We start from the raw sequence: 26,575 nt of genomic DNA, 5'->3' as shown, positions 1-26,575 counted from the left end.
CGCACCGCACGTACAGGGCACAGCAGGAGTGTACTAAGCGGCTCTGTCTGGTCGGTATTTCGGGGCAGAAAGCAAATTGCGTTATGACCTGCACTTTAAATCGTCGAAAAGCACTTTACATAACCTTTACTAGGCTTCAAGGTGAGTCTGCAATCACCTGGCCCGAATTCAATACACAAGTCGTCAATTGAAAGCGCCTGCAGGTCTCCAACTTGCTTAACAGAGGGCAACGCGAGCAGGTGCGCTGTCTTGAGAGAGAGCACTCGCAAGCTCGCTGATTGTATGGGCTCAAACGGGGGTCCCGTGAGAGCGTCAAGCACAAGTGCCAAGTCCCAAGTGGGTAGAGTAGAAAGGCGAGGAGGGTTCAGCCTTTTTGCTCCTTTTAAAAAACGTATGATCAGGTCATTTCTGCCGATTGGGCGATTTTCGACGTGCGCGTGAAAGGCTGTTATAGCGGCCACATACACTTTCAATGTGGATGGCATACGACCACTATGAAATCGCTCTTGGAGGAAGACAAGAATTATTGGTATTGGGCAGTTGATTGGGTCGTCACCCAGCGATACGCACCAATTTGAAAACATTTTTCCATTTATGTGCATAAAGACACCTCGTGGATGGAGCCCTAGCCTCAGAGATAGTGTTCAACATGCGCTGAGGAAGTGCATCTGTTACTGGCAAGCTCCGTCGAGCGGCCAGACAATCTCCACTGTCCTTGGATTACCCCGCCCCTCGACAGTAAGTCCGCGCCTTAGTTCAGGCGTGCGGGGACATGTACGGCCTGGATGGAGAGGAGGTGTCGATCTGCCCACAGAAGGAGGTCTCTCGCAGCAGTGGTTGCGAGTTCACACCGCCTTGGTGATTTATAAACGCTACCACTGTCATGCTGTCCGTCCTGATGAGAACATGACGTTGAAGAATGTCTAGGAGAAAGCACTTGAGCACTAGGTGTACAGCACGGAGCTCCAGACAGTTTATGTGCCATTTCTCCTTATCACTTGGCCAATACGAAAACCCCGGCGATACAGAGTTATATTGCACCAAGGGTTCAGCGTATGCAAACAGTCGCACGTCACTTTGATGCGCAAGGTGCCCGTGCGTCATGCGTTCTTTGGCACCCGGCTCTTTAGCCAGCGCTGAAGCAGTCGCATATGTAGGAGCCCTAGATTGCACACTGTCGAGGAAGCAGCCATCTGGCCGAGCGTCCTCTGAAAGCATTTTAGGGGGGGGGAGAACAACCTAATTTGAAGACTGCGAGAGAGCTGATCAGTTTTTGTGAGTGCTCCTCCGACAGACGTGCTCGCATATTGATTGAGTTCAGTTCCACTCCTAAAAAGGAGATGTTCTGGCTCGGTACCAGCATGCTCTTTTGCATATTTACAGTCAGCCCTAAACTCTGAATATGAGCGAGGAGTCTGAGTTTGTCGCTGAGCAGCACGCTCTCTGATTGGGCTAAGACTAGCCAGTCGTCGAGGTATTCCGCTCTGCTTCAGAGGATAGAGAGCAGCGTCCATGCATTTCGTAAACGTGTGAGGGGCCAGACATAAGCCGAAGGGCAGGACCAGTGTTGCCAACTTAGCGACTTTGTCGCTAGATTTAGCGACTTTTCAGACCCCCCTAGCAACTTTTTTCCAAAAAAGCGACTAGCGACAAATCTAGCGACTACTTTGACAAACCTTAGCAAGTCTCTGTGATCGCTGGTACTGCCGCAATGGCGCGAGGTAAGCGCGCACGCACAGACCTCTTTCTCTGCATCTGCTCTGTTCAGTTAAAATAGATCATGTTGATTATCTTATCTTGTGTGTATTATTTGATTTCATCAGACGACGGCTCGATTATAAATTAGGATTTTTGTGCAGACTAACTTCTTGGAAGGGAGAGCTGGTTATGTATTTTTAAAGGGCTGCGTTTCAGTCACTATTTCATATTTATCCCATTGACTGACAACATAAACAGTAAAATATATTGTAAGGCTGGTGCCAATATGTCTGATCAACCCCTCGATGAAACAAAAGGCCCTCCTAAAAATTAACACTTGAACTATCTCCTGCATATGTAAAAGGAACTTCGGAGATGCAGCACACAGTGCAGCTCACACTTCACACACACTATCTCCCCTTCACCCCCCTCCTCCTCCTCACCTAAAATACACTGAAAACCTATGCAATGTTATGTATGCACAAGAAGTAACTATACATGTTTGATATCATTTAAAGTGTCTCTGTGCGCCTGGTAAAATGGTCTCATTCTCCCAACCATAATGAAAAGCTAAAAGAAGTTATAAAATATGAGAAAAGTGATGTGTCTCTTAAAAAAGTGTTTCCCTCCCCCAGATCCCCCATTCAGACTATACCTCCTGTATGTAAAACAAGAACCCATTCAAGTACAAATTCTGATCTCACAGTGTGAATCCCTCAACAGGGAACCAAATTGTAATTATAATGACAGACACCACCATTTGGTAAGAATATTGAATTAGCTGGGTATATAAGGAAAAGGTGCAGAAAAGTTCGAGGAGTCTGTAAGTTGACTTCCCACACAAATGCTGTGTGTAGTTTTGTTGACAGGTAATAATTCCTACAAATTCCTCTATTTCTGAATTGTTGTTATGACATGTTCAACTGATGATTTTATTCTTATGAATTGGATTTTTGAATTATTGCTTCATTACCTGGTCAATAAATTGTAAACGTTTGATTGTACTCTGACCGACTCTGAGATTTGTTTTCCCAAGTAGATTATCGGATTCGTATATTTCCACAAGTTTGCGTCAGAGATTAGTGACGACTAATACCCGATATCTGGATTCAAGTGTGCTTGGATGAGGAGACGAGTAAGTTTCTGTCTAGAATCAGCAGATGCTGTTTGATCAGCCTAGATCTGAATACGTCGATGACCTCTGTTCTAATTTAATGTTACTTTAGATAAGTTTACGTGGAACGAGCCACGAGCTTGGCCAAACAAAGCCATTTTGAAGAAAGGTAAAGTTGATCGACTAACGTTTTTAAATGGTGGTCAAACGAAGACTCTACTAAAGTAAACGATTGAATTAAGTTCCTGAGGGGCATCCAAGGGGGCTAAGTATTACATATCTTTGATTGTGCACGTGGGAATACGGCAAATCTCAGATATTTAGCCAAATACCTCTGTTTTGGGTCATTGGAACTGACGAAATTGTGCCGGAGACCTGGTGAGGAACTCGAAGCGATATAGTTTCCTGATCTAAGCGGGTAAAGTATAATCAGAGTTTAACAGAACAATCAAATATTCGTTCACTTTAATGATGCACAGATATCATTAAAACCTTTTCATTTATGGAGTCAGATGAAACAACGAGTTATTACATGTGAAAGAAATATATTGCATTTAATCTTGTTGTGTTGCTAAAAGGAAAGACAAGCAATACGCAGAGAAACCTTCCTCGTATTATTGGGAACCTCCATTGGACCAATAGACGAGCCTTACAATATCAAGGAAAACAGTTTTATTGAGAATTTGGCTGCATTAAAATACAGTATGAGCACAGAGAGACAAACAAATGTAAAAGGCAATATGACGCGATGACGTCATGAATATGCTAATTAGCACTTGACGTCATCTGGCGACATTTAGCGACTTTTCAAACTGGCTTTAGCTACTTTCCATCGAAAGAAGTTGGCAACACTGGGCAGGACCGTGAATTGGTATGCTATCCCCTCGAATGCAAAACTCAGGAAGCGCCTGTGGCGGGGGCTACCTGAATGTGAAAATAAGCATCCTTTAAATCCACTGGGATAAACCAATCTCCCTGTCTGATACGTGAGAGGATTTGTCTCAGCGCCATGGGGCGCAGTGTAATGCAGCGGACTGTTAGACCACTCCTCTCTCGCAGACGCTGCCACCGAAATGGCATCATCCTCCTCGTCAGCGTCCACCATGGCACCGAAAGACACCACATCTTGATCGTTGGGGGAGGGCAGAGATCAGCGGTCATGAAGCGCACTGGAAAGGGACCTGCAGCAGGGGGGTGAGGAGCGCGTGGGCACTGAGCCGGCGCGGGCTCGTCACCTGATCCTGACAGATCCGCATCAGAAACTCGCGGCACTTTCCTCCTTGGCTCGAAAGAGGCTGCAGAGGAAAAGCGCGGCAGAGTTAGTTGGGTGAGTTCATCGCCTTGGACAATGGCCACACGGAGTCTGAGAGTCTGGAGACTCATATCCCCGCAGTGGGGGCAGTCCGACCCCCCCAAGCGCCGCCTCTGCTTGGGAGCGACCCAGGCAGAAGACGCACGATTCGTGGCCATCAGAAGATTTGATTGGCTCCGCACAGGAGAGGCAATCTCGAGTCTTCTTGGCTTCCGAAACTCACCGGGAACACAGCAGGGGAAGAGAAGGTGTGTCCGCTGCAGCGTGTAGATCATGGTGAGTAGTCTTGTTGATAGGCTTCTTGCTTCTCGTAGAAGGTTGGCTGAAGAAAAAGAATGGATGACGTACAAGCACTGCCTTTATATAGAGTGGGATTCCCGTTCATATTTCACGCGCTTGAACGCCATTAGCCAGTTTTCAGTAGTGATTCAATAAGGCTTCAGTAGTATTCGAGGAAAATGTATTTCCTATAGCAATGTAGAGTGACCGAATTGAAGGTGAACCACGATGCTCCGACTTTTAAAAAATCCGCTCCTCGCTCCATTCAAAATCACATCGCTCCACTCGCACTCCGCTCACATACTCGGATTCTGAATAACTGTTGCTGTCATGACAGATCTATTTCAGAACCAGGCGCTATCAAAATAATCTGGCTACAGGCGCCTGTTGCCGACCACTGCTGTAAGTGCTTTGACACAATCTGTATTGTTAAAAGCGCTATATAAATAAAGGTGACTTGACTTGACTTGACTTGACTGCTGTAAGGTACAGAATATTGTCCTTAAGGTGGTAACTGTGGACCTTTGTTTTAATTTAAAGGTACAAAATCAGTTCTGACAGCAAAGGGTACATAACTGTATTTTTAACAAGCTTGAGGTACAGGCAAATTATGCAGCAAATCACAGATCACAAAATCGTAATTTAAATATTGTGTTTATTGAATAAAAAAGGCTACTGGTAAATTTCCATCGAATTCTTTGTCAGTATGACATAAGTTCCATTATAAACTTAGCTGGGATTTAAGATATACATTACATGATTTCTAATATTGTTTTTTTTTTTTTTTTTGAGAAGTCACGTTTGTATAACATAGACTCTAGGTTATTATGCTTTATATCTTCTATAACTAATTAAATAGCCTAACTAAATTGTAATATATTACCTTTCATAACTAAATAACTAAGTGATAATATAATAAATACATAAATCTATTTCATATTAAGTCTACATTAATCCTAATTACTTTTACTCGAGGCAAAATATTATCCAGGTATTTTTCAAAAACCGCGCACATTTTTCATTCAGTCACGTCCTCCCCAGCTGCTCACTCACAGGATCAAAGTAGGACGGCTCGCGGTGCTGTCACGGGAAATAACAGGTAAGCATTTTGAACTTCTTTATTCCTATAAAAGCACTTTTGAATGTTTTGTGTTTTAGTGTCAACTTTATCTGAGGATTAACCCGCTCAGTTATCCGAATGCGTGTAACATTAGCTAGCAAAGAAGCCTGGAGCTAACGCGCCATTAAGTTACATTAAAATTATCAACGGCAAGTGTTAAATATGCAGAATTATACACAACAGTTTGCCAGTGATAAATTATTATTATTATTATTTATTTATTTTTTGTCGTTTTTCACTGCCGGACACAAACGAGTCCAGCAAATTGTATTTTTAAACCGGAGAGACGGCTGAGAGACCATCTTCCTCATCTCTAACCATCACTCGCGCCACAGATCCCAAGCAAGGTAAAGCAAACACACATTCCCGATATTAACTTCAATACATTTAAACTTTTTGTTAATTGTTATTAATTATCCGCTTTGTCAGTATCATCTAGTGATGCTAATGAAATCAGAATCAGAATGAGCTTTATTGCCAGTTATGTTTTCACATACGAGGAAATTAGTGACAGTAGCGCCACAGTGTGACAGAATGACAGTAACAGGACAGGACACAGATAATTAAAAATAAAATAAATAATGTACAAATATACAAAAATGGACAATGTGCCAAATAGCACAAACACAATATACAAAATAGACAATTCTGTATGTTAGGTGCAAATTTGAAATGTAATAAACATGTGTCTAAAATAAAAATAAAAAGTATGATAGTGTTGTGTGTTTTATGTTTATTGTTAAGAGTTCAAGTGTTCATGAGATGGATTGCCTGAGGGAAGAAACTGTTCCTATGTCTGGTCGTTCTGGTGCACAGAGCTCTGTAACGTCGACCAGACAGCAACAGTTCAAACAGGGAGTGTGCTGGGTGTGAGGGGTCCAGAGTGATTTTACCAGCCCTTTTGCTCACTCTGGATAAGTACAGTTCTTGGAGAGTGAGAAGGGTTGTACCAATGATTCGCTCAGCAGTCCGGACTACCCTCTGTAGTCTTCTGAGGTCAGATTTGGTAACTGAGCTAAACCAGACAGTTATTGAAGTGCAGAGGATGGATTCAATAATGGCAGAGTAGAACTGTTTCAGCAGCTCCTGTGGCAGGTTGAACTTCCTCAGCTGGCGAAGGAAGTACAACCTCTGCTGGGCCTTTTTCACAATAGAGTCCGTGTGAATGTCCCACTTCAGGTCCTGAGAAATCGGGGTGCCCAGGAACCTGAATGACTCCACTGCAGTCACAGTGCTGTTCATGATGGTGAGTGGGGGGAGAGCAGGGGGATTTCTCCTGTAGTCCACAATCATCTCCACAGTTTTGAGCGTGTTTAGCTCCAGGTTGTTAAGACTGCACCAGACAGCCATCTCCTTAACCTCCTGTCTGTAAGCAGACTCGTCACCGTCCTGAATGAGGCCAGTGTGGTGTCATCTGCAAACTTCAGGAACTTGACAGAGGGGTCTTTAGATGTGCAGGCGTTAGTGTAGAGGGAGAAGAGCAGTGGGCAGAGAATGCAGCCCTGAGGAGCTCCAGTGCTGATGGTGCGGGTGCTGTATGTGTATTTTCCCAGCCTCACTAGCTGCTGCCTGTCTGTCAGGAAGCTGTTGATCCACTGACAGACGGAAGTGGGCACGGAAAGTGTTAAAGGCCGAGCTGAATTCCACAAACAGAATCCTCACATAAGTTCCCTGGTCTGTCCAGGTATTGCAGTGTGTAATGCAGTCCCATGTTGACTGCATCATCCACAGACCTGTTTGCTCTGTAGGCAAACTGCAGGGGGTCCAGTAAGGGTCCAGTGATGTCCTTCAGATAAGCCAAAACCATTTTTTCAAATGACTTCATGCCCACAGATGTTCGAGCCACAGGTCTGTAGTCGTTAAGTCTTGTAATTTTGGGTTTCTTTGGAATGGGGATTTTGGTGGAGCGTTTGAAGCATGAGGGGACTTCACACAGCTCCAGTGATCTGTTGAAGATCGTGTGAAGATGGGGGCCAGCTGGTAGGCACAGGATTTCAGACAGGCTGGTGTTACATCGTCTGGGCCTGGTGCCTTCCTTCTCTTGTTCTTTTTGAAGACCTGGTGCACGTCATCTTCTCTAATCTGCAGTTCAGGTATGGGGGAGAGGGGGGGTTGCAGGAGATGTGAATGGTGTTTTTTCAAACCTACAATAGAACTCATTAAAATCGTCTGCCATTTGTTGATTCTCCACATTGCTGGGGGATGGTGTCTTGCAGTTGGATCCTTAACTTATCGGAATAATTCCTCTTTGCCACTCTGATCTCCTTTTTCAGTGTGTATTTGGCCTGTTTATACAAGACTCTGTCCCCATTCCTGTAAGCATCTTCTTTGGCCTGACGGAGCTGTCTGAGTTTTTCAGTGAACGACGGTTTGTCGTTGTTATAAGTTAGATGAGTGCTGTTAGGAATGCACATATCCTCACAGAAACTGATATATGATGTTACAGTCTCTGTGAGCTCGTCCAGATCATCAGCAGCTTCAAAAACACTCCAATCAGTAAGGTCGAGACAGGCTTGTAAAACCCGCTCTGTGTCATTAGTCCATCTCTTTACAGTCCTTAATACAGGTTTAACAGATTTAAGTTTCTGCCTGCAGGTTGGAATAAGATTAACCAAACAGTGATCAGAGAGTCCTAAAGCTGCACGTGGAACAGAGTGATATGCGTCCTTCATCGCTGTGTTACAGTGATCCAGTATATTACTGTCTCTGGTGGGACATGTAACATGCTGTCTGTATTTTGGCAGTTCGCGGGAGAGATTTGCTTTATTGAAGTCCCCGAGAATGATTAAAACAGAGTCCGGGTGTTGTTGTTCTGTGTCTGTGATCAGATCAGCGAGTTTCTGTAAAGCTGTGCTCACGTGTGCTTGCGGTGGAATGTAGACACTCACGAGAATGAACGAGCAGAACTCCCGCGGTGAATAGAAAGGTTTGCAGTTGATGAAAAGCGTTTCTAGATCTGAACAGCACATATTCTTTAACAGGGTTACATCTGTATACTGCCTCTCATTGATGTAGAAGCATGTCCCGCCGCCACGTGATTTCCCCATTGATTCAGCGTCGCGATCTGCTCTGATCAGCGTGAAATTAGGCAGATGTAAGGCGCTGTCTGGAATGGTGTCGTTCAGCCAGGTTTCCGTGAAACACAGAGCAGCAGAGTTTGAAAAGTCCTTGTTAAACCAAGAAAACAGGAGTTCGTCCGTTTTGTTGGGTAGAGAGCGGAGATTCGCCAGATGGATGCTAGGCAACGGCATTCGAAATCCACACTGTCTGAGCTTCACGAGCGCACCGGCTCGCTTCCCCCATCTGCGCGTCCTAAAGCGCCTAAACAGCGCTGCAGCTCCGCCAACTACTATGTTCAGCAAAACATCCGAATAATCGAAAACCGGTTGGAGATTTTGTGGGGTGTTCTGCAGTTCTTCCTTGGTGAAACTGATCGTGTTAGACAAACAAAAAACAGGAAAAACTAACAAAAACACTAAAACAACTGGAGAACCAAGCACAATGGCTGCCATGCGCGGCGCCATCTTGTTGTATATTTACTAATTGTGCCGAAGCCCCTGTGAGCAAAGGGTCTGAGGAGCGTTTATAATGGCTGTTTTGTTAACCTTAGTTAACATTTTAGGCTGTTATTTGCTCCACGTTGTCTTGTTTAACGCCTGAAGAGGGGAATTCAATCAGCTAAGGATGCCATCGCCTCAGCTCTCCACTCTGCCCTGACGCACCTGGACAGAACCAACACATATGTCAGGATGCTATTCATTGATTTCAGTTCCGCCTTCAATACAGTGATCCCATCCACACTGATCTCCAAGCTCATTGATCTTGGCATTAGCCCCTCCCTCTGTAACTGGACCCTGGACTTTCTCACCAATAGACCACAGTCAGTTAGGATCATAGACCACAGTCAGTTAGGATCAGTACCCACACCTCCTCCGTCCTCACTCTAAACACTGGGGTACCACAGGGCTGTGTGCTGAGCCCAATCCGCTACTCCCTTTTCACCCACGACTGCATATCTGTACATGGCTCTAACTCCATAATCAAGTTTGCAGATGGCACCACAGTGGTAGGCCTGATCAGCGGCAATGATGAGACAGCCTTCAGGGATGAGGTCCAGCATCTAGCAACGTGGTTTGCCAACAACAACCTTGCACTCAACACCCAGAAGACCAAAGAGCTGATTGTAGACCACCGGCGGACTAAGAAGGACCACACACACACTCCCATCTACATTGATGGGACCGAAGTGGAGCGCGTGGCGAGCTTCAAGTTCCTTGGTGTCCATCTCTCTGAGGATCTCTCCTGGACCCTCAATACCTCCATACTGATCAAAAAGGCACGACAGCGCCTTTACTTCCTTAGGAAACTAAGGGAAGCTCACCTGTCCCCCCACATCCTGCTGAACTTTTACCGTTGCACTATTGAGAGCTTTCTCACAAACTGCATCACGGTGTGGTATGGCAACTGCACTGTTTCGGACCAGAAAGCCCTCCAGCGGGTGGTGAAAACTTCCCAATACACCACTGGTGTCGTGCTACCCTCCATCAAAGACATTTACAACAAACGCTGCCTAAGGAGAGTGAGAAGTATCATCAAAGACTCCTCTCACCCCAGTCACAGACTGTTCACTCCTCTCCCATCTGGGAGACGTTATAGGAGTCTTCGCTGTCGCGCCAGCAGATTCAGGAACAGTTTCTTTCCCTCAGCTGTCAGCCTACTGAACTGCAATCTCAGGCGCTGAACACTACATCCAAGATGGACCACCTAATGGAACCCCCCCCCCCCCCCCCCCCCCCCCCAAAAAAAACTGCACTGTTCAATAAACTGTCTGCACTCCTCACTCACAGTGTTCGTATTGTTTCCACTGTTATTTTGCACATTTCTGATATTTTGCACATTCCCTTGCACATTTCTACCTCCGGATGCCGTTAAGGTCATTGGCCATATATAAACATATGCTACTTACATACCTCACTTATAATGCACCTTCTATTTATACTCACTGTATAATGCACCTTCTGTTTATACTTCCTTGCAACCTAAATTGTATGTACAGTCATTTGCACTGAGCTAGTCTCTCCCCCTCCACCTCATAACTTGCACTATATGTCATAAAACTTAATGTATATACACATTTTTTTATATTTATTTATATACTTTGTTATTTGCACTTCTGGTTAGATGCTAACTGCATTTCATTGGCTCTGTACTTGTACTCTGCACAGTGACAAAATTGAATCTAATCTAATCTAATTTTCAGCTGACTTTTTTTTTCTCAGAATTACGTGATTTAAACTTGCACTTCCGAGTTAAAAAGTTGTTATAATTCTGTGGGGGAAAAAAATTAAGAATTGTGAGATAAAAAGTCGCAATAACCTTTTTTTCTTTATTTTTTTTTTTTATTCAGTGGCGGAAACGGGCTTCCATAGAACTGTGATATTTCAAACATAGTGAAATACTTTAGACGCGGAGCGGTTTTTCTGATATCAGTGAGCGCGGAGTGATTATTAAATGCTCGGAGCGCGGAGGGGAAATGGTTGACGCTCCACTCCGCTCATATACTCTGATCGGACACCGCCACACAAATGTGGCTTTTTGTTAAAGACTGTCGCAGGATTTTACACAGAGTAACAGCTCACTACCAGCTACAAAATACACTGTAACAGTCAGTCACAGGCACTTCTGGTTGCATTTTTCATCAATTAATATCTTAAATTATCCTTTGACTATGTTCTGGCCCGTCATCTAGTGGTGAATTTTTTATTTTTTTTCGGTCCGATGCCAAACTTACTTGCCGACCCCTGCTCTAAAACATTCAGCTTATATTCAGCCCTGAAAAACCTGCTGATAAACCACTTTGGAAGTTATGATGTTAAAATTAAAGTACTACAGTGTTTTAAATGGGCACATACCTTATTGAATAAAAACTTCTCTGATCCTTCACACCTTTATTGTCATTTATGAAAATTTTAATATGATGTCCGCTTTGTTTAAATATGATGATATTTGGTGACATACACTAACAAAATGTTTTACTGACTTTAGAAAAGTGAGCCTGATCAGGTGCTGAAGGCAGCTGTCACCATCTTTGCTGTTAAGGGGAAGTGAAGTGAAGTGACATTCAGCCAAGTATGGTGACCCATACTCGGAATTCGTGCTCTGCATTTAACCCATCCAACGTGCACACACACAGCAGTGAACACACACACACCGTGAACACACACCCGGAGCAGTGGGCAGCCATTTATGCTGCGGCGCCCGGGGAGCAGTTGGGGGTTCGGTGCCTTGCTCAAGGGCACCTCAGTCGTGGTATTGAGGGTGGAGAGAGCACTGGACATTCACTCCCCCCACCTACAATTCCTGCCGGCCGGAGACTCGAACCTGCAACCTTTGGATCACGAGTCCAACTCTCTAACCATTAGGCCACGACTTCCCCGTTTTATACTGAGGGAAGAGGGAACATTGTCTTTAAACCCATTGGATGTTTTAATTGCATTTGAAGATGATGTCTGCAAAGTCTTGGGTCAGTTTACAGGTGCTGTTTTTTGCAATACAGTAATGTATTCCCTTAGTTACAGTATAAAAACCTCTTAAAGTTTGTATAGAATGTGCTTTTAATTGTAAGGAAAACTTTATTTTTTTTAAATTATCCACTGTGTTTCAAACTATTTAGCGGTTGTTTATTATTATTATTATTATTACTATTAATTATATTTAACATTTAAATGGATTTTAAACATTTCCTTTGTGCTGTCTTTACTTGTTTGGTGAAAAGTTTGATAAAATAGCTTAAATTATATTTTTGACTAAACAGCCCACTGATTTTGTTTTATGCTTGTTTTATGTTTTATATAAATACTTGTACTTGCGTGTTTCAATAAATACTTAAAATTCTCCTGTTCTGTCATGATTTCTTTTTACCAGTGTTTTTGCTAAGTCTTATGTAACGTTATTGCTTTGAGTTTGATGAACTTAAACCATTGAAGGCAATCGGTTTCCTCAAACCATTCAAGTAGTTAAGACTTGGTTAGATTTGTTACCTGAATTCAAACTGAGTGGAATAAAAAAATTAATAAATTGAATTTACTCTAATAATTGATTAGCCAACATACACAAAAGTAAATTGAACTCCATGTATATGAGTTTATAGTACTCGTATCTTAATTGGTTTAAGGCAATCGGTTTCCTCAGGTGGTTTGGGTTACCATAAATTCTCAGGTTATACATTGAATATTAGATAAACATGGACTGCCTCTGTGTTTTGTATTTAAAAATGCTCACAAAGCCTAATACTTCTGAAGCAATTAAATCACCCCATGCAATTGTCCTTTTTCACTCAGAAATATTAAGTTTTTTAGGATAAATCAGTTCAGTGAAATGCTATGGAAAAATATCAGTGTGTAATTTTAAACCATACCAGGACACAAAGGTACATTTCTATCACTAGGGGTACATGCATGTTCTTTTAGAGGTACAAACAAGAAGGTACAAAAATGTACCAACGTTCTGAGGTACATTGCTGTACCCTACTAGGATACAGCTGGAGCGACAAAGCATTTATACCTTTTTAGGTACATTCCTGTACCTTGATTTTTCTGTGTTCATAGTCCTTGACATCTTCCACTCTGTTACACTATGAAACTCTTACAAGCCTAACATAAACAAGAACTAAAAGCATTCATCAGATTAATTGTGTATCTACAGATATCATCAACAATGTTTTTTAGAGGCCTGAATTTGACTTATGAAAATGACTTATGTTGTCAAACCATGTTCAGCAGAGTGTGTTATGTAAGCCATGCGCAACTGAACAACAGTTTGGATAGAGGATCCATAGAGAGGGCAGGAGGAGGCACGTCTGGCTACATATGTTTCTTTTTCTAAATGGCTGGAAACCATGGAGACAGCAGGCTGAGGTGGAGGCACTTCAGTTGTGCCAGTGACGAGGTGGTTACATAATACACATCTCCAGAGGAAATGGAACAAATTGCAAAATGGCATCCCAGGAAATATGACATCTAATACTCATTTCTAATGCAGCGATGCAGTCTTTATTGGCATATATTTTCTGTGTTTATCAAACTGCACAATGTTTGCCTCCTGTCCGAAGTGGACTTATGCACTGAAAAAAACTACCATTAACCTTGATATTTGTAAGACTAGAGAGAGAGAAAGATTCTGGGACTTAATGATAGATAAACTCTAAAATAATTAGATTTTTAGGGATAATGTTGCAGGTAACATGATTTACAAACAGCCAGACGTCTCAGTGAACCACAGTGTAAAAATAATTGATGAATCTTTTTTTTTAATGCTTGCAATGTCTTAGAATTATTATTATTTATTTATTTGTATCTAGGCCTATTTATTAATTACATTTGAGATTCAAGAGATAGGCCTAAAAATGACACAACACTATCATAAAACCCCAAGCATTCGCTCCAGCTCCAAAGTGTAGACCTAAAATATTTATATAGACAGTGTCAGCACACATCTGTTCTGCATGAATGAAATGCACTGTGTTCTGGTTGCTGCTGGGCAAGAGCTGTGCTACTGGGATTAAACTGAACAATGGCTGATGCTGGAGACACAGCCAATCACGCTCACTGCATATTCACACAAGCGGCGCCTTTCTTTTTATATAGATCCAGGTATTACTAGTATTCTTTATAGAAACGTTTATTTTACTTGTAAAGTGTCATATTATATGCAAGTTAGAGATAGGCTCCATTATTTGTCCCTCCCATCGTGCTGTTGTCATCAGTGACGCAGCATAGTTCAGCGCGCGCACTTCGGAGTCATTTGGTAAACGGCGCTTCTTTGGATTGAGAACTACCTTTTTCTAAATACAAATTATGTTTTTCATCATAAACAGACAAAGGAAAACGGTAAGACATTTAACTTAGTTTGTGTTTGAAAATGAAAGCAGGTTGAAGTTAGTCGAGCTCGTGAAGCTGTTTATGTTGTTTGAGGAGAAGTCATGCTTTTAATGTGTTTGCTGTTTTACCTAACGTTAAACGTTTGTCCTACAGCTTGAATTTCGGGTGATATCAGATATTCAGTTTTATATCTAGATGACATATGGCTGTTTGTTTTGGTGAATGGTTGAGAGTAATTAATAGCACTTTAACCGCCCAGACCGTTTAAAACAAAGCGATGTCCGATTGTCGTTGAAGAGGTAACGTAACATTAACGTTAAGATAAAGATGAAAATGAAAGGAGAAAGCAAATGTTACAGATTTAAATTTTTCTGTGGAACTGAAAGAAAATGAGGTTTTAGGCAGAACGACAGCCCAAGTCACCATTTAACGTTACTTTCATTATAAAGCAAAACGATGCATTGAAAGTGAATAGTGACTGAGGCTATTGTTCTGCCTAAAACCTCATTTTCGTTCAGTTCCACAGAAAAATGAAAGGGTTCTGGAAACTTTTGGGTGAATAAATGACGCAGTGTTCGTTTCGTTTGAACCATTTAACAATACAGCTGGCTCTTAATATGTGATGACTTTACCTCAATAATGAAACAGTATCTTGTCTTTGTCACACGACCTACTATAGACTTTTAATGTGATGTTTATATTGTGTTTTCAGTTTACGGGTTTGATAAGTCACGTGTGTGTTTCAGCGAGACTGGTTTAATCTAGAAGGAGCAGTTCCTCCTCGCGTGCTGTCTCGCGCCTTCAACAAACATTAAACCCGGAAACATTAAAAACACACTCAATAATTTTTTTTTTCTGGATGCTTAAAACTTCTAGACATTAAATGTAGTGTATAAGGTTTAGAACACTTATTTGTGTTTCAGTAATGTTGCAATTGTTTATCCTTATAGTTAAGCTAAGTTGTTAAAAGCAATAATATGAACCGAGGATATTGATATGGACTAAAAAAATACAAGTTTGTGGTTACAGTTTTGGTAAACGAAAATTCAGGCTTCCCACAGCCTAGGAAAGTCTAGAAATATCAGTGTTTTAATTAGGATTTTCCAGGCCTGGAAAAGACAGGGGATTTTCCTATAATCAGTACATAACTTTCTAGTCAAATACAGTTGTAAAATATTTATAGAAAGCATATAAATCTAAAATAATTAATTGGTAAAAAAAATAGTGTGAGGACGCTGACTGTGGCAAAACTGAACATAATGTTTTTTTGTATCAGTGTTCAGTAAGGGTTTTGAAGAAGCCTCTTATGCTTACCAAGGCTGCTTTTATTTAATTAAATACGGTAAAAGCAGAAGTATTGTGAAATTACAATTTAAAAATGTTTTCTATTTAAATATTTATTTTGAAATGTATTTTGTTCCTGTGAATTTTCAGCAGTAATTACTCGAGTCTTCAGTGTCACGTGATCTTTCAGAAATCATTCTAATATGATTGAAGCTCAAGAAAGAGTTCTTATTAGCTGTAGTTGAATTGTCATGTTTGAATTGAGTGAATTTATCTTTCACTTCTTCAGGTCATCATGTGTAGTCAAGGTGGTAGTACTTGTATTCTTTAACCCACTGAGTGACATCAGACACGACCTGTCACGCCACTGCCTCTTATCCAGAAACACCTGCGTGTGGTACACTCTGCTGAAAGTGCCTTAGAGCAAAACCTTTCTTCTGTTACCTGTTTGGTAAGTGTGTCTCCTCACCAGACTTGCATGGAATCTGTGACCACAGAAATTTTACAGGAATGTGTGGAGATTTCTGCATAATTTCAGAGAGCTCGTCACATCCCCCACTCCTTACATATTCATATTAAATATTTAGCTGCTTTTGATGATGCCCTCTAATATGTGTAGCATTCTCAGCTCAGTTTAACACATTTTATACCATATTTAAATCCATTTTTAGATATCCCCATACTGTCATTGCAGAAAATGTGGTTCCATGATTCCATGTGGGTCTTCTCATCATGTTGCATTTGTAAATACAAAGCAGTTATTCTCATTTTGCTGTGTTTGATTCCTTGACTTTGATAGATCCAACAAAATGACTCCCAACGGATATTTAATATTTGAAGATGAGAGCTTCCTCGATTCTACTGTGGCCAAAATGAATGCTTTGCGTAAAAGCGGCCAGTTTTGTGATGTCAGACTGCAGGTAAGACCCCACCACCACCACCTTTGTTTCGGGAAAAATAAACATGACCATATTTTTACATGTGCTGTACTTTATCTGTCATAAGTGTTTTTTTTTTTTCTTTTTTTTTCTTTCTCACGCTCATTTTGTTTGCATTTATTTGATCAAAAATAAGGTAAAAACACAAATATTTAGTTATTTTTTTATTGTATTATGTGTTGGTATGTTTTCTATGTTAGTATATTTTAAAATGCAATTTATTTCTATGATGGCAAAGCTGAATTTACAGCAGCCATTACTCCAGTTTCAGGAAACGTTTCCGATTATCATCAAAACAATTGTGCCATTTCATATTTTTCTGGAAACCATGATACATTTGATAAATAGAAATAAATATAAATGTTTTGTAACATTTATAAATTATTTTACTGACACTTTTGATCAAGTAAATGCATCCTTGCTGAATAAAGTATTAATTACTTATACTTTTAAACTGTAGATAAAGGCTCTCTGTAGCACAAATCTGTTTTTACAACATATTTTATAATGGTTCTTCTGCAGGTCTGTGGACATGAGCTGATGGCCCATAAGGCTGTGCTGGCCTGCTGCAGTCCTTACCTATTTGAGATTTTTAATACTGACTCTGAGCCACAGGGTGGGGTTTCGCTGGTAAAATTCGATGACCTCAACCCTGATGCTGTGGAGATCTTGCTCAACTATGCCTACACAGCCCAGTACATATATTTAACTTTACTCTTAACTTTTTTTTATTTATGCGTACTTAACTTTACACATTGATTCCCATAATTTCCTGTTGACAGACTGAAGGCAGATAAGGATCTGGTTAGTAATGTGTATTCTGCAGCAAATAAGCTCAAATTGGACAGGGTCAAACAGGTATGTATGTACAGGCATTTACATGGTAGTTTTCTCATCTATACACTATTTTTCAGTCCCCTAATCTTCTGAATCCTGTTTGCAGATCTGTGGAGACTACCTACTATCAAAAATGGACTCCCAGAGTGCCATTTCATACCGCAACTTTGCTAGTAGAATGGCTGATGGGCGGCTTCTGGGCAAGATTGATGCATTTATACAGGACCATCTTCAGGAGATCTCAGAACAGGATGACTTCCTTAAACTTCCTCGGCTGAAGGTATATAAATATATATTGTATAAAACATACATAAAATATATAAATGCATGTTATTTGCATTTAATTTGTTATAATATCGTATATAATTGTGTCTGTATAGCTGGAGGTTATGTTAGAGGACAACCTGAACTTGCCAGGTAATGGCAAACTGTACTCAAAAGTGATAAGCTGGGTGCAGCGCAGCCTGTGGAAGAATGGAGGTCCCTTGGAGAAACTGATGGAAGAGGTCAGTATTATGGCTTTTTCTGTACCCATTCCTTTTGCTTTGCTCATGTCTCCTAAACTTCTGTTCAGTGGTTGACTCAGAGTTCCCCACCCATCCCCTGCCCCCAGGGGTTTTGCCCTTAACCTTGTAAATTTTGCAGTACGTGTTCCTCAAAATACTGAAAAACTGGTTTTCCAGGTGAGCCAAAGGTTAAGTCTCTGTTTTTCCCCCCCTTTTCTTCCTATCTCTGGACTGTATTGGCCTGAATTGTCTTTGTAACTCAGTGTTTTCTCCCCAGCAGGGCATTTTGGACTATTATTAATTAGATTCTAATGGCTGCTGCTCCTCGTTGATCTCCCCATGTCTCCTGTAGGTTTAGTAATACGCATCAACAGCAGATTTGTCCAGCCCTGAAGAATGCAAGATACCAACCATCAGTGGTACTAAGTCAACCTACCAAAAACCATATGCTCCCATCTGTGCACACTGTTCCTGAGAGCCTTGCAACTTTTTTCCAATCCCACTGTGCTGCGATCATTTGTTTAGCTCTTTGACCCGAAGCAAAGTTACTTATCATAGGAATGATCTCTTCCTTCCAGCAATTTCCACAATCACAGTGACCATAGACATGTGAAAGGTCATGGCTCCCTCAAGGTCCAGGCAGCACACAGTTGTCAAGGACCTCCCTCATTGCAGCTGACTCTACTGCTTCAAAGAACAAGGCAGAACATTGCTTTGTTCTTATGGAAACACCCACATGGGTCTTGTTGGTGTTTTGTTGTTGCAGGTGCAAACGCTGTACTACTCAGCAGATCACAAATTGCATGATGGGAGCCTGCTTGATGGGCAGGCAGAGGTCTACAGCTCTGAGGATGACCACATCCAGTTTGTGCAGGTACATGACTGGTTTTCAGTCCTCCCCTTACAGTGCACTGCATTCTTTGCTGTAGAATAGCATGGCTCCCATTTTAATAAGTTTCAAGTGGTTTGCACTAAAAGGGAGCTCTTAGCTCTCTCTGCACTGTGGAAGACCCCTTAAATGGTGGTATTGGCACTGGATGGAATGGGTTTAGTCTTGGGCTGAAGTTTGGGCAGGTTTAGAGCTGCCTGGTTTGGTTTTGCAGAAGAAGCCTCCTCGAGAAAGAGACGAGATGAGCTCAGGTGCCTCTGGCAGCCTCTCTCCCTCCAACAGCCAGTTCAACAAGCACGAATGGAAGTATATTGCCTCAGAGAAGACCACAAGTAAGTCTATAGTGCTTCACCTGCTTTTATCTCTTTCTGAAACTCGTTTTTACATTTTTAAAATGTAATTTATTTCAATCAGTAATAATGATTTTTATTTTTAGTTAGTGTTTAAAAATATTGTGGTGCTTCATTTTTGTGAAAGCCACGTTTTTTTCCTCTGGGGTACTTTGAATAAAATGGCATTTATTTAAAATAAGTTTTTAGTAATTTATGTCTTTAGTCCACCAAATTAGTATATTAGAATGATTAAGCATCATGTGACATTAACGACTGGAGTAATGGCTGCTGAAAATTCAGCTTTGCCATCATATGGATAAATTAGTGTTTAAAATATATTTAAATAGAAAAAAAAAAATAAGTAAAAATCTTAATTTTTCCCCCCAAAAAATCTGTTCCAACTTTTGTGAGCGTTTTTTTTTATATATATAAAATATAAAATATTTATATATATATTTTTATAATGGGGGGTTATTAAATTACCTGGATGTGAAGGGGCTATGCCTCACTGTCGGCTCTTTTCTAGACAATGCATACCTGTGTCTGGCTGTTCTGAGAGGTGTGCTGTGTGTGATCTCCCTTCACGGCCGCACCAGTCCTCATACTTCCCCATCTGCTACGCCATGTGTGCTGAAGAGCCCGAGCTTTGAGGCTCAACCAGAAAATCTGCAGGAGAAGCTGTTGAAGCCCATGCATTATGCTCGCTCAGGCCTGGGAACTGCTGAACTGGACGGCAAGCTCATTGCTGCAGGTATGCTTGCCCAGAGAGTGATAAAGTACTCCTAAAGGGCAGGAAACTAAAGGGCTTAGAGTTGCAGTATCTCACAGAAGTACATTTTTGTAAATATTTTATTATTTCAAAAAATAATTTAGATTATCTTTTCATGTGACAACACTGAAGAAATGACACTTTGCTACAATAAAAAAAAAAAAAAGTTGTGACGTATTGTCAAGTATGGTGACCCATACTCGAAATTGGTGCTCTGCGTTTAACCCATCCAAGTGCACACATCCAAGTGCACACACACAGCAGTGAGTAGTGAACAAATCCCCACACACACACACACACACACACACACCGTGAACACACACCCGGAGCAGTGGGCAGCCATGCTGCAGCGCCCGGGGAGCAATTGGGGGTTCGGTGCCTTGCTCAAGGGCACCTCAGTCGTGGTATTGAGGGTGGAGAGAGCGCTGGACACTCACTCCCCCCACCTACAATTCCTGCCGGCCGGGGGCTCGAACTCGCAACCTTTCGATTACTAGTCCGACTCTCTAACCATTAGGCCACGACTTCCCGTTAGTGAAGTAGTGAGTGTACCAGGGTTACAATGTAAAGTAGTGAGTGTACCAGGGTTCCCGCGGGTCCTTAAAAAGTCTTAAAATGTCTTAAATTAAAATCCGGGTAATTAAGGTCTTAAATTGTCTTAAATTTACCGTAAAGTTGCTGTAGGTATTAATTTTTTTGCCGGTGCGTTTAATGGCGATGGGAAAGCACAGTGGCCCACCGTAAAACATCTAATAGTTGATTAATTTTAGTATGGTGTGAAATGAGATTTAATAGCGATTTAATAGCTGTTTACGGTACGTCGGCTACAGACGCTGACGTCAGGCTGCGTGTCGCTATTACGCGGTTGTAGAGGTGAGGTTCAAAATGCAAAGAAGATGGGGAAGTGCAAATTTAACGACAAGTGGATGGAAGAGGATGCATTTAGGAGGTGGTTGGCGCCGGCTGAAAACAATGAGGAAATGTGTAAATTATGCAAAAAGACCTTTTCATTAGGGACCATGGGGCTCAAAGCCGTCGAGTCGCATATGAAAGGAGGAAAGCATCAGCGGTACGTTGCAGCAGCTAGCCACAGCGGGGCCAGGTTAATCCCTGCATTGTTTGCAGCACGACCTAACGACGTTACAAGTTCAGACGCCACCTCTCAGTCAGCTATAACAAGTTTCATTTCACCGCCAGACACCCAAAAGGCAGAAGTACTGTGGGTTCTCCATACTGTGACGAGGCACAATTCATTTAAATCTAACGATGACATGCCATGTTCCCCGATTCACAGCTTGCAAAGTCATTCAACTTTTTGGCTTGGAAAAGGCTGTTTTGAGGACTTTCATTATTGAGCTTATTTATGATGGAGACTGCTTTAAGTGTTGGAAGTATTATTATTCTGTCTCCCACTCAGCCATGATGGAGTCCGCTTTAAGTGTTATTTTCATTATTCTATATGGTTCCTTCATGCAACGCATTGTGTTGTTTAGTGTAATCCAATTTATGTATGTTATGTTGGCTCTGTTCTGCATCACAAAGGAACAAAAAAAAAAAACTGTGAGCTTTGTTTACATCTATATTGGCCAAACAGTGTTGGAAGGGTTATTGTTAGTTAATATACTTTCTCCTAATTTGGAAAAAAAGGTCTCATGAAAGAGTATTTTTGCAGAGTTTACACCTTGCACATAATTGATAACAAATGGAAAACTTTAAGTTTTGATTTCCATTGTAGGAGGCAATAAATTGAGTATTCCAAAGAAATTATGACATTTTTGGGTCTTAAATTATATTTGTTGAGGTCTTTAAAAAGGTCTTAAAAAGCATTAAATTTTACTTTTAAAATGGTGCAAGAACCCTGTGTACAGCTTGTATAACAGTGTAAATTTGCTGTCCCCTCAAACTAACTCAACACACAGCCATTAATATCTAAACCGCTGGCCACAAAAGTGAGTACACCCGTAAGTGAAAATGTCCAAATTGGGCCCAATTAGCCATTTTCTCTCCCCGGTGTCATATGACTCATTAATGTTACAAGGTCTCAGGTGTGAATGGGGAGCAGGTGTGTTATCGCTCTCACCTTCTCATACTGGTCACTGGAAGTTCAACATAACACCTCGTGGCAAAGAACTCTCTGAGGATCTGAAAAAAAGAATTGCTCTACATACTGCTCTACATAAAGATGGCGTAGGCTATAAGAAGATGGCCAAGACCCTGAAACTGAGCTGCAGCAATGGCCAAGACCATACAGCGGTTTAACAGGACAGGTTCCACTCAGAACAGGCCTCACCATGGTCGACAAAAGAAGTTGAGTGCATGTGCTCAGCGTCATATCCAGAGGTTGTGTTTGGGAAGTAGACGTATGAGTGCTGCCAGCATTGCTGCAGAGGTTGAAGGGGTGGGGGGGTCAGCCTGTCAGTGCTCAGACCATACGCCGCACACTGCATCAAATTGGTCTGCATGGCTGTCGTCCCAGAAGGAAGCCTCTTCTAAAGATGATGTACTCACTTTTGTGGCCAGCGGTTTAGAGATAAATGGCTGTGTGCTGAGTTAGTTTGAGGGGACAGCAAATTTACAGTGTTATACAAGCTGTACACTCACTACTTTACATTGTAGAAAAGTGTCATTTCTTCAGTGTTGTCACATGAAAAGAGATAATAAAATAGTTACAAAAATGTGAGGGGTGTACTCACTTCTGTGAGATACTGTATAATGATAAAAATACAATATCTTACATTTAGCTTCCAGTTAAAGTACATTACTCAACTCCCTTCAACATATTTTAAAGGGACAGTTCACCCAAAGATGAAAATTCTGTCATTTACTCACCCTTAAGTAGTTCCAAGCCTGTATGAATGTCTTTGTTCTGCTGAACACAAAGGAAGATATTCTGAAGAATGTGGGAAACAGAGTAGTTCTGGGGCACCATTGACTTCCATAGTATTTTTTTCCTACTATGGAAGTCAATGGTGCTCCAAAACAGCCTGGTTGCAAACTTTCTTCAAAATATCTTACAAATATAAAATGAAAGCACTACATATGTAGCATGACAGAAGATGGGAAAGAGAATTGTCATTCATAGAAACGGGAGCTAGGTGTGCAGATCTGATGTTCATAATGATATCTGTCCAGGTGGCTATAACAGAGAAGAGTGCTTGAGGACTGTGGAGTGTTATGACCCAAAGAAGGACTGCTGGACTTTCATTGCTCCCATGCGCACTCCACGAGCTCGCTTCCAGATGGCTGTTCTAATGGTAAAGGCACAGTTTCCAATTCTGGAGCAGCTTTGGTGCATCTGCCATTAAAGCTAAATTAATGTTTTTGTCTCAGGGTGAGCTCTATGTGATGGGTGGCTCAAATGGTCACTCAGATGAGCTGAGCTGTGGAGAGATGTATAACCCCAAGACTGATGAGTGGATCCAAGTTCCTGAGCTCCGTACCAACCGTTGCAATTCAGGTAGGCATCATTTCCCACTAGGCAATGAATTGAATATTTGCAATCTGTTTGAATGAGCTTTTTCTGTTTGATCCTGAAGGCTGAAAATAAAAAAAACCTATATTGCCAGTCCTAGTAGGGACAGTAAAGAAGTGAAAAATCTTTCTTCTTTATTCTTCTCAGGTGTGTGTTCGTTGCAAAACAAGCTTTTTGTGGTGGGTGGATCTGATCCTTGTGGCCAAAAGGGCTTGAAGAATTGTGACTCATTTGACCCAGTGACAAAAATGTGGACCAGCTGTGCATCCCTCAACATCAGTATGTCAAATTAGTTTTATGTTCTGAAATTACTTTAATATTTGTAAAATATGCGTGATTCACCATGTACATTCTCTCGTGTGTGTTTAGGGAGGCACCAGGCGGCAGTGTGCGAGTTAAATGGATTTGTGTACGTGATAGGTGGTGCTGAGTCCTGGAACTGCTTAAACTCAGTAGAGCGCTACAACCCAGCAAATAACACATGGACCCTGGTGGCCCCCATGAACGTGGCCCGTCGTGGAGCTGGTGTGGTTGTGTATGAAGGTAACTGCAGACTCATGTTTAAAGGAATAGTTCACAAAAAAATAACAACTCGCCCTCAGGCCATCCAAGATGAAGATGAACTTGTTTGTTTATTGGAAATTCAGCATTACATGACTTGCTTGTCAGTGGATCCTCTGTAGTGAATGGGTGCCATCAAGAATGAGAGTCCAAACTGCTGATAAAAACATCAATCCATATGACTCCAGTCCATCAGTTAACGTCTTGTGAAAAGCTGTGTGTTTGTAAGAAACAAATCCATCAATAAGGCATTTTAACTTTAAACAGTCCATAATCCATAATTATGCTTCCTCCAGTGAAAAAGCCCCGTTATTCTTTCACCTCAAAATTCTCCACCATATTTTAGAAACTTTTGCACCATTGACAGTGGACGGTGTTTTATTCTGTGCACATTTCTCTCCTGATTGAGGCAAGACAACTATTTCACTGGAGAAAGCTTACGGGTCCCTTATCCCTTATGGATAAGGGACTCGTAATTTAGCTGGATAAAAATAAATGTTTAAAAAGTTAAAAACGTCTTTAACGATGGATTTATTACAAACACGCAGCTTTTGCTTCGCTGGAGTAGTGTGGATTATTGTGATTGTTTTTCATCAGCTGTTCTGACGGCACCCATTTACTGCAGAGGATCCATTGGTGAGCAAGTCAGGTAATGCATTTTTTTTTCCAAATCTCTTCTTATGAAGAGAGATATCTACATCTTGGATGGCCTGAGGGTGAGTAAATTTTCAGCAAATGTTTGACCGTTTATTCCAGCAGGGTTATAAAGTCTCACTGGTAGGAAAATAACTGAAGCTTGTCAAATTTAGGGCTTGGCCTCAATTAAGTAAATTTCAACTGCTTTCAGGGAAGCTGTTTGTGGTTGGAGGATTTGATGGCTCTCACGCTCTGCGCTGTGTGGAGGTCTATGACCCAGCCAAAAATGAGTGGAGGATGCTGGGAAGCATGACATCAGCTCGGAGCAACGCGGGGCTCGCTGTGCTGAACGGTGTGCTCTGTGCAGTCGGGGGCTTCGATGGCAATGAGTTTCTCAACACCATGGAGGCATATGACCCAGAGAACAATGAGTGGAGCCCGTTTATAGAGGCATTAACTAGGATGGTACATGGTCTGGATCTCTCCTTTCCTCAAACTGACTAACATTGCAATGTGATTGTGTTTTACTGATGTTCATCTGTTTAGGTGCTGAGGAGAGAAACTGATAGATGCTTATATGAAGTTGCCCGAAGCGACATGAAGCCTTTGCATATTGCATAATTACTATGTAAATAGTTTTTTCATTCTTTCTCTGTCTCCTTTTTTCAGTACCCAGAGTGATATTTGAGGCTGGTATGGTTAATGTCATGAGAACAGGTTTATTAGATTGTTATAATGTGAACTGTGGCAGAGGTTCATGGTGCAGTGCTTAGTTCATCATGAATGATTTAACATTGATTTAATGCCTTTCTTATTGAAGATGAGATCTATATGTATAGCTAGAAAGTCTTAGACCACAGAATACTCAAAGCTCATCTGAAATGGAGCTGTAATGCCTCGGTGGGATTGTATCTTTTGCCTTTTTATAGCATTTTTATACAACTTATGTAAGTGTCTAACATGTAAAACTGACAACCATGCATTCCATTTATGAAAGAATTTGTGCTGCAGGCCTGTTTTTACACAGATGCTTATCTGTATCTGCTTTATGCTGAAAAAGCCAATGATGATAATGCCTTTTAACACCAATTAATGTTTCATCTCATTAATTTCTGTATTTAAAACACCTGATTTCTGAACAAAAAAAATGTCTTTTTATGCAAAAATTAATAAACCGTTTCAACTTGGAGTGATTTGAGTGTCAGCTTTCATCTATCATCCAAACATTTAGCTTTTTTTTTATCAGTTTTTTGTTCTTTTAAAAAATATTGCTTTGGCTAGATTTAGCTTTTTTTTTCATTATTCTGAAGAGTAAAGCATGCCTGTTGGATAACATGTCTCAATTAAGATGTAGACATTTACTAGGTTAAATATAGTAACAATACTATATTTAAAAAGCTTTGTATTTGCTGTGCAAATATACATCCACCCCACCTTATATAAAATATATATTTTTTAAATCCAGTAATGACTCTAAAGGTCATGGAAATGTATGATACAGATGTGTGGGAACAGTTTAGTGTGGAGATCAGTGTTTAGAGCAGGGGTCGGCAAGTTATTTTGGCATCGGGCCAAGAAACTAAAAAATTCACCACTAGATGACGGGCCAGAACATAGTCAAAGGATAATTTAAGATATTAATTGATGAAAAGTGCAACCAGAAGTGCCTGTGACTGACTGTTACAGTGTATTTTGTAACTGGTAGTGAGCTGTTACTCTGTGTAAAATCCTGCTACAGTCATTTACAAAAAGCCACATTTGTGTCATCACCATGCAGATTACAGGATTATGTACATGAGTAGCGGAGAGCACTATGCCTGTGAAATTCATGTAAAATGGTTTCTTGGCAGTTGGCCTACAGGTCACGTGCCCCATTCATAAAAGAGCAGAGCAGTGTAAACCCCTGATATCTGTGCTTATGTAAGGACAGGCCACTCTTAAGTAAATGG

At 41.2% G+C, this 26,575-nt stretch overlaps 1 protein-coding gene across 1 annotated transcript; it reads left to right on the top strand.

Moving 5' to 3' along the window:
* Positions 1–14,024: 14,024 nt before the first annotated feature.
* LOC306881429 (influenza virus NS1A-binding protein homolog B-like) lies at positions 14,025–25,818 on the top strand. Its single transcript, XM_079435529.1, has 15 exons — positions 14,025–14,411; positions 15,976–16,137; positions 16,486–16,606; positions 17,147–17,319; positions 17,407–17,482; positions 17,568–17,741; positions 17,842–17,967; positions 18,734–18,841; positions 19,071–19,188; positions 19,715–19,939; positions 23,090–23,211; positions 23,288–23,414; positions 23,577–23,708; positions 23,799–23,972; positions 24,838–25,818. Exons 3-15 carry the CDS (start codon positions 16,496–16,498, stop codon positions 25,128–25,130), a joined length of 1,959 nt encoding a protein of 652 aa, XP_079291655.1. The 5' UTR covers positions 14,025–14,411; positions 15,976–16,137; positions 16,486–16,495; the 3' UTR covers positions 25,131–25,818.
* Positions 25,819–26,575: the final 757 nt, after the last annotated feature.

This window comes from Barbus barbus (genome assembly GCF_936440315.1).
Source record: "Barbus barbus genome assembly, chromosome: 15".
Classification (NCBI taxonomy): Eukaryota; Metazoa; Chordata; class Actinopteri; order Cypriniformes; family Cyprinidae; genus Barbus; species Barbus barbus.
This window is presented reverse-complemented; position numbering and strand designations above follow the sequence as displayed.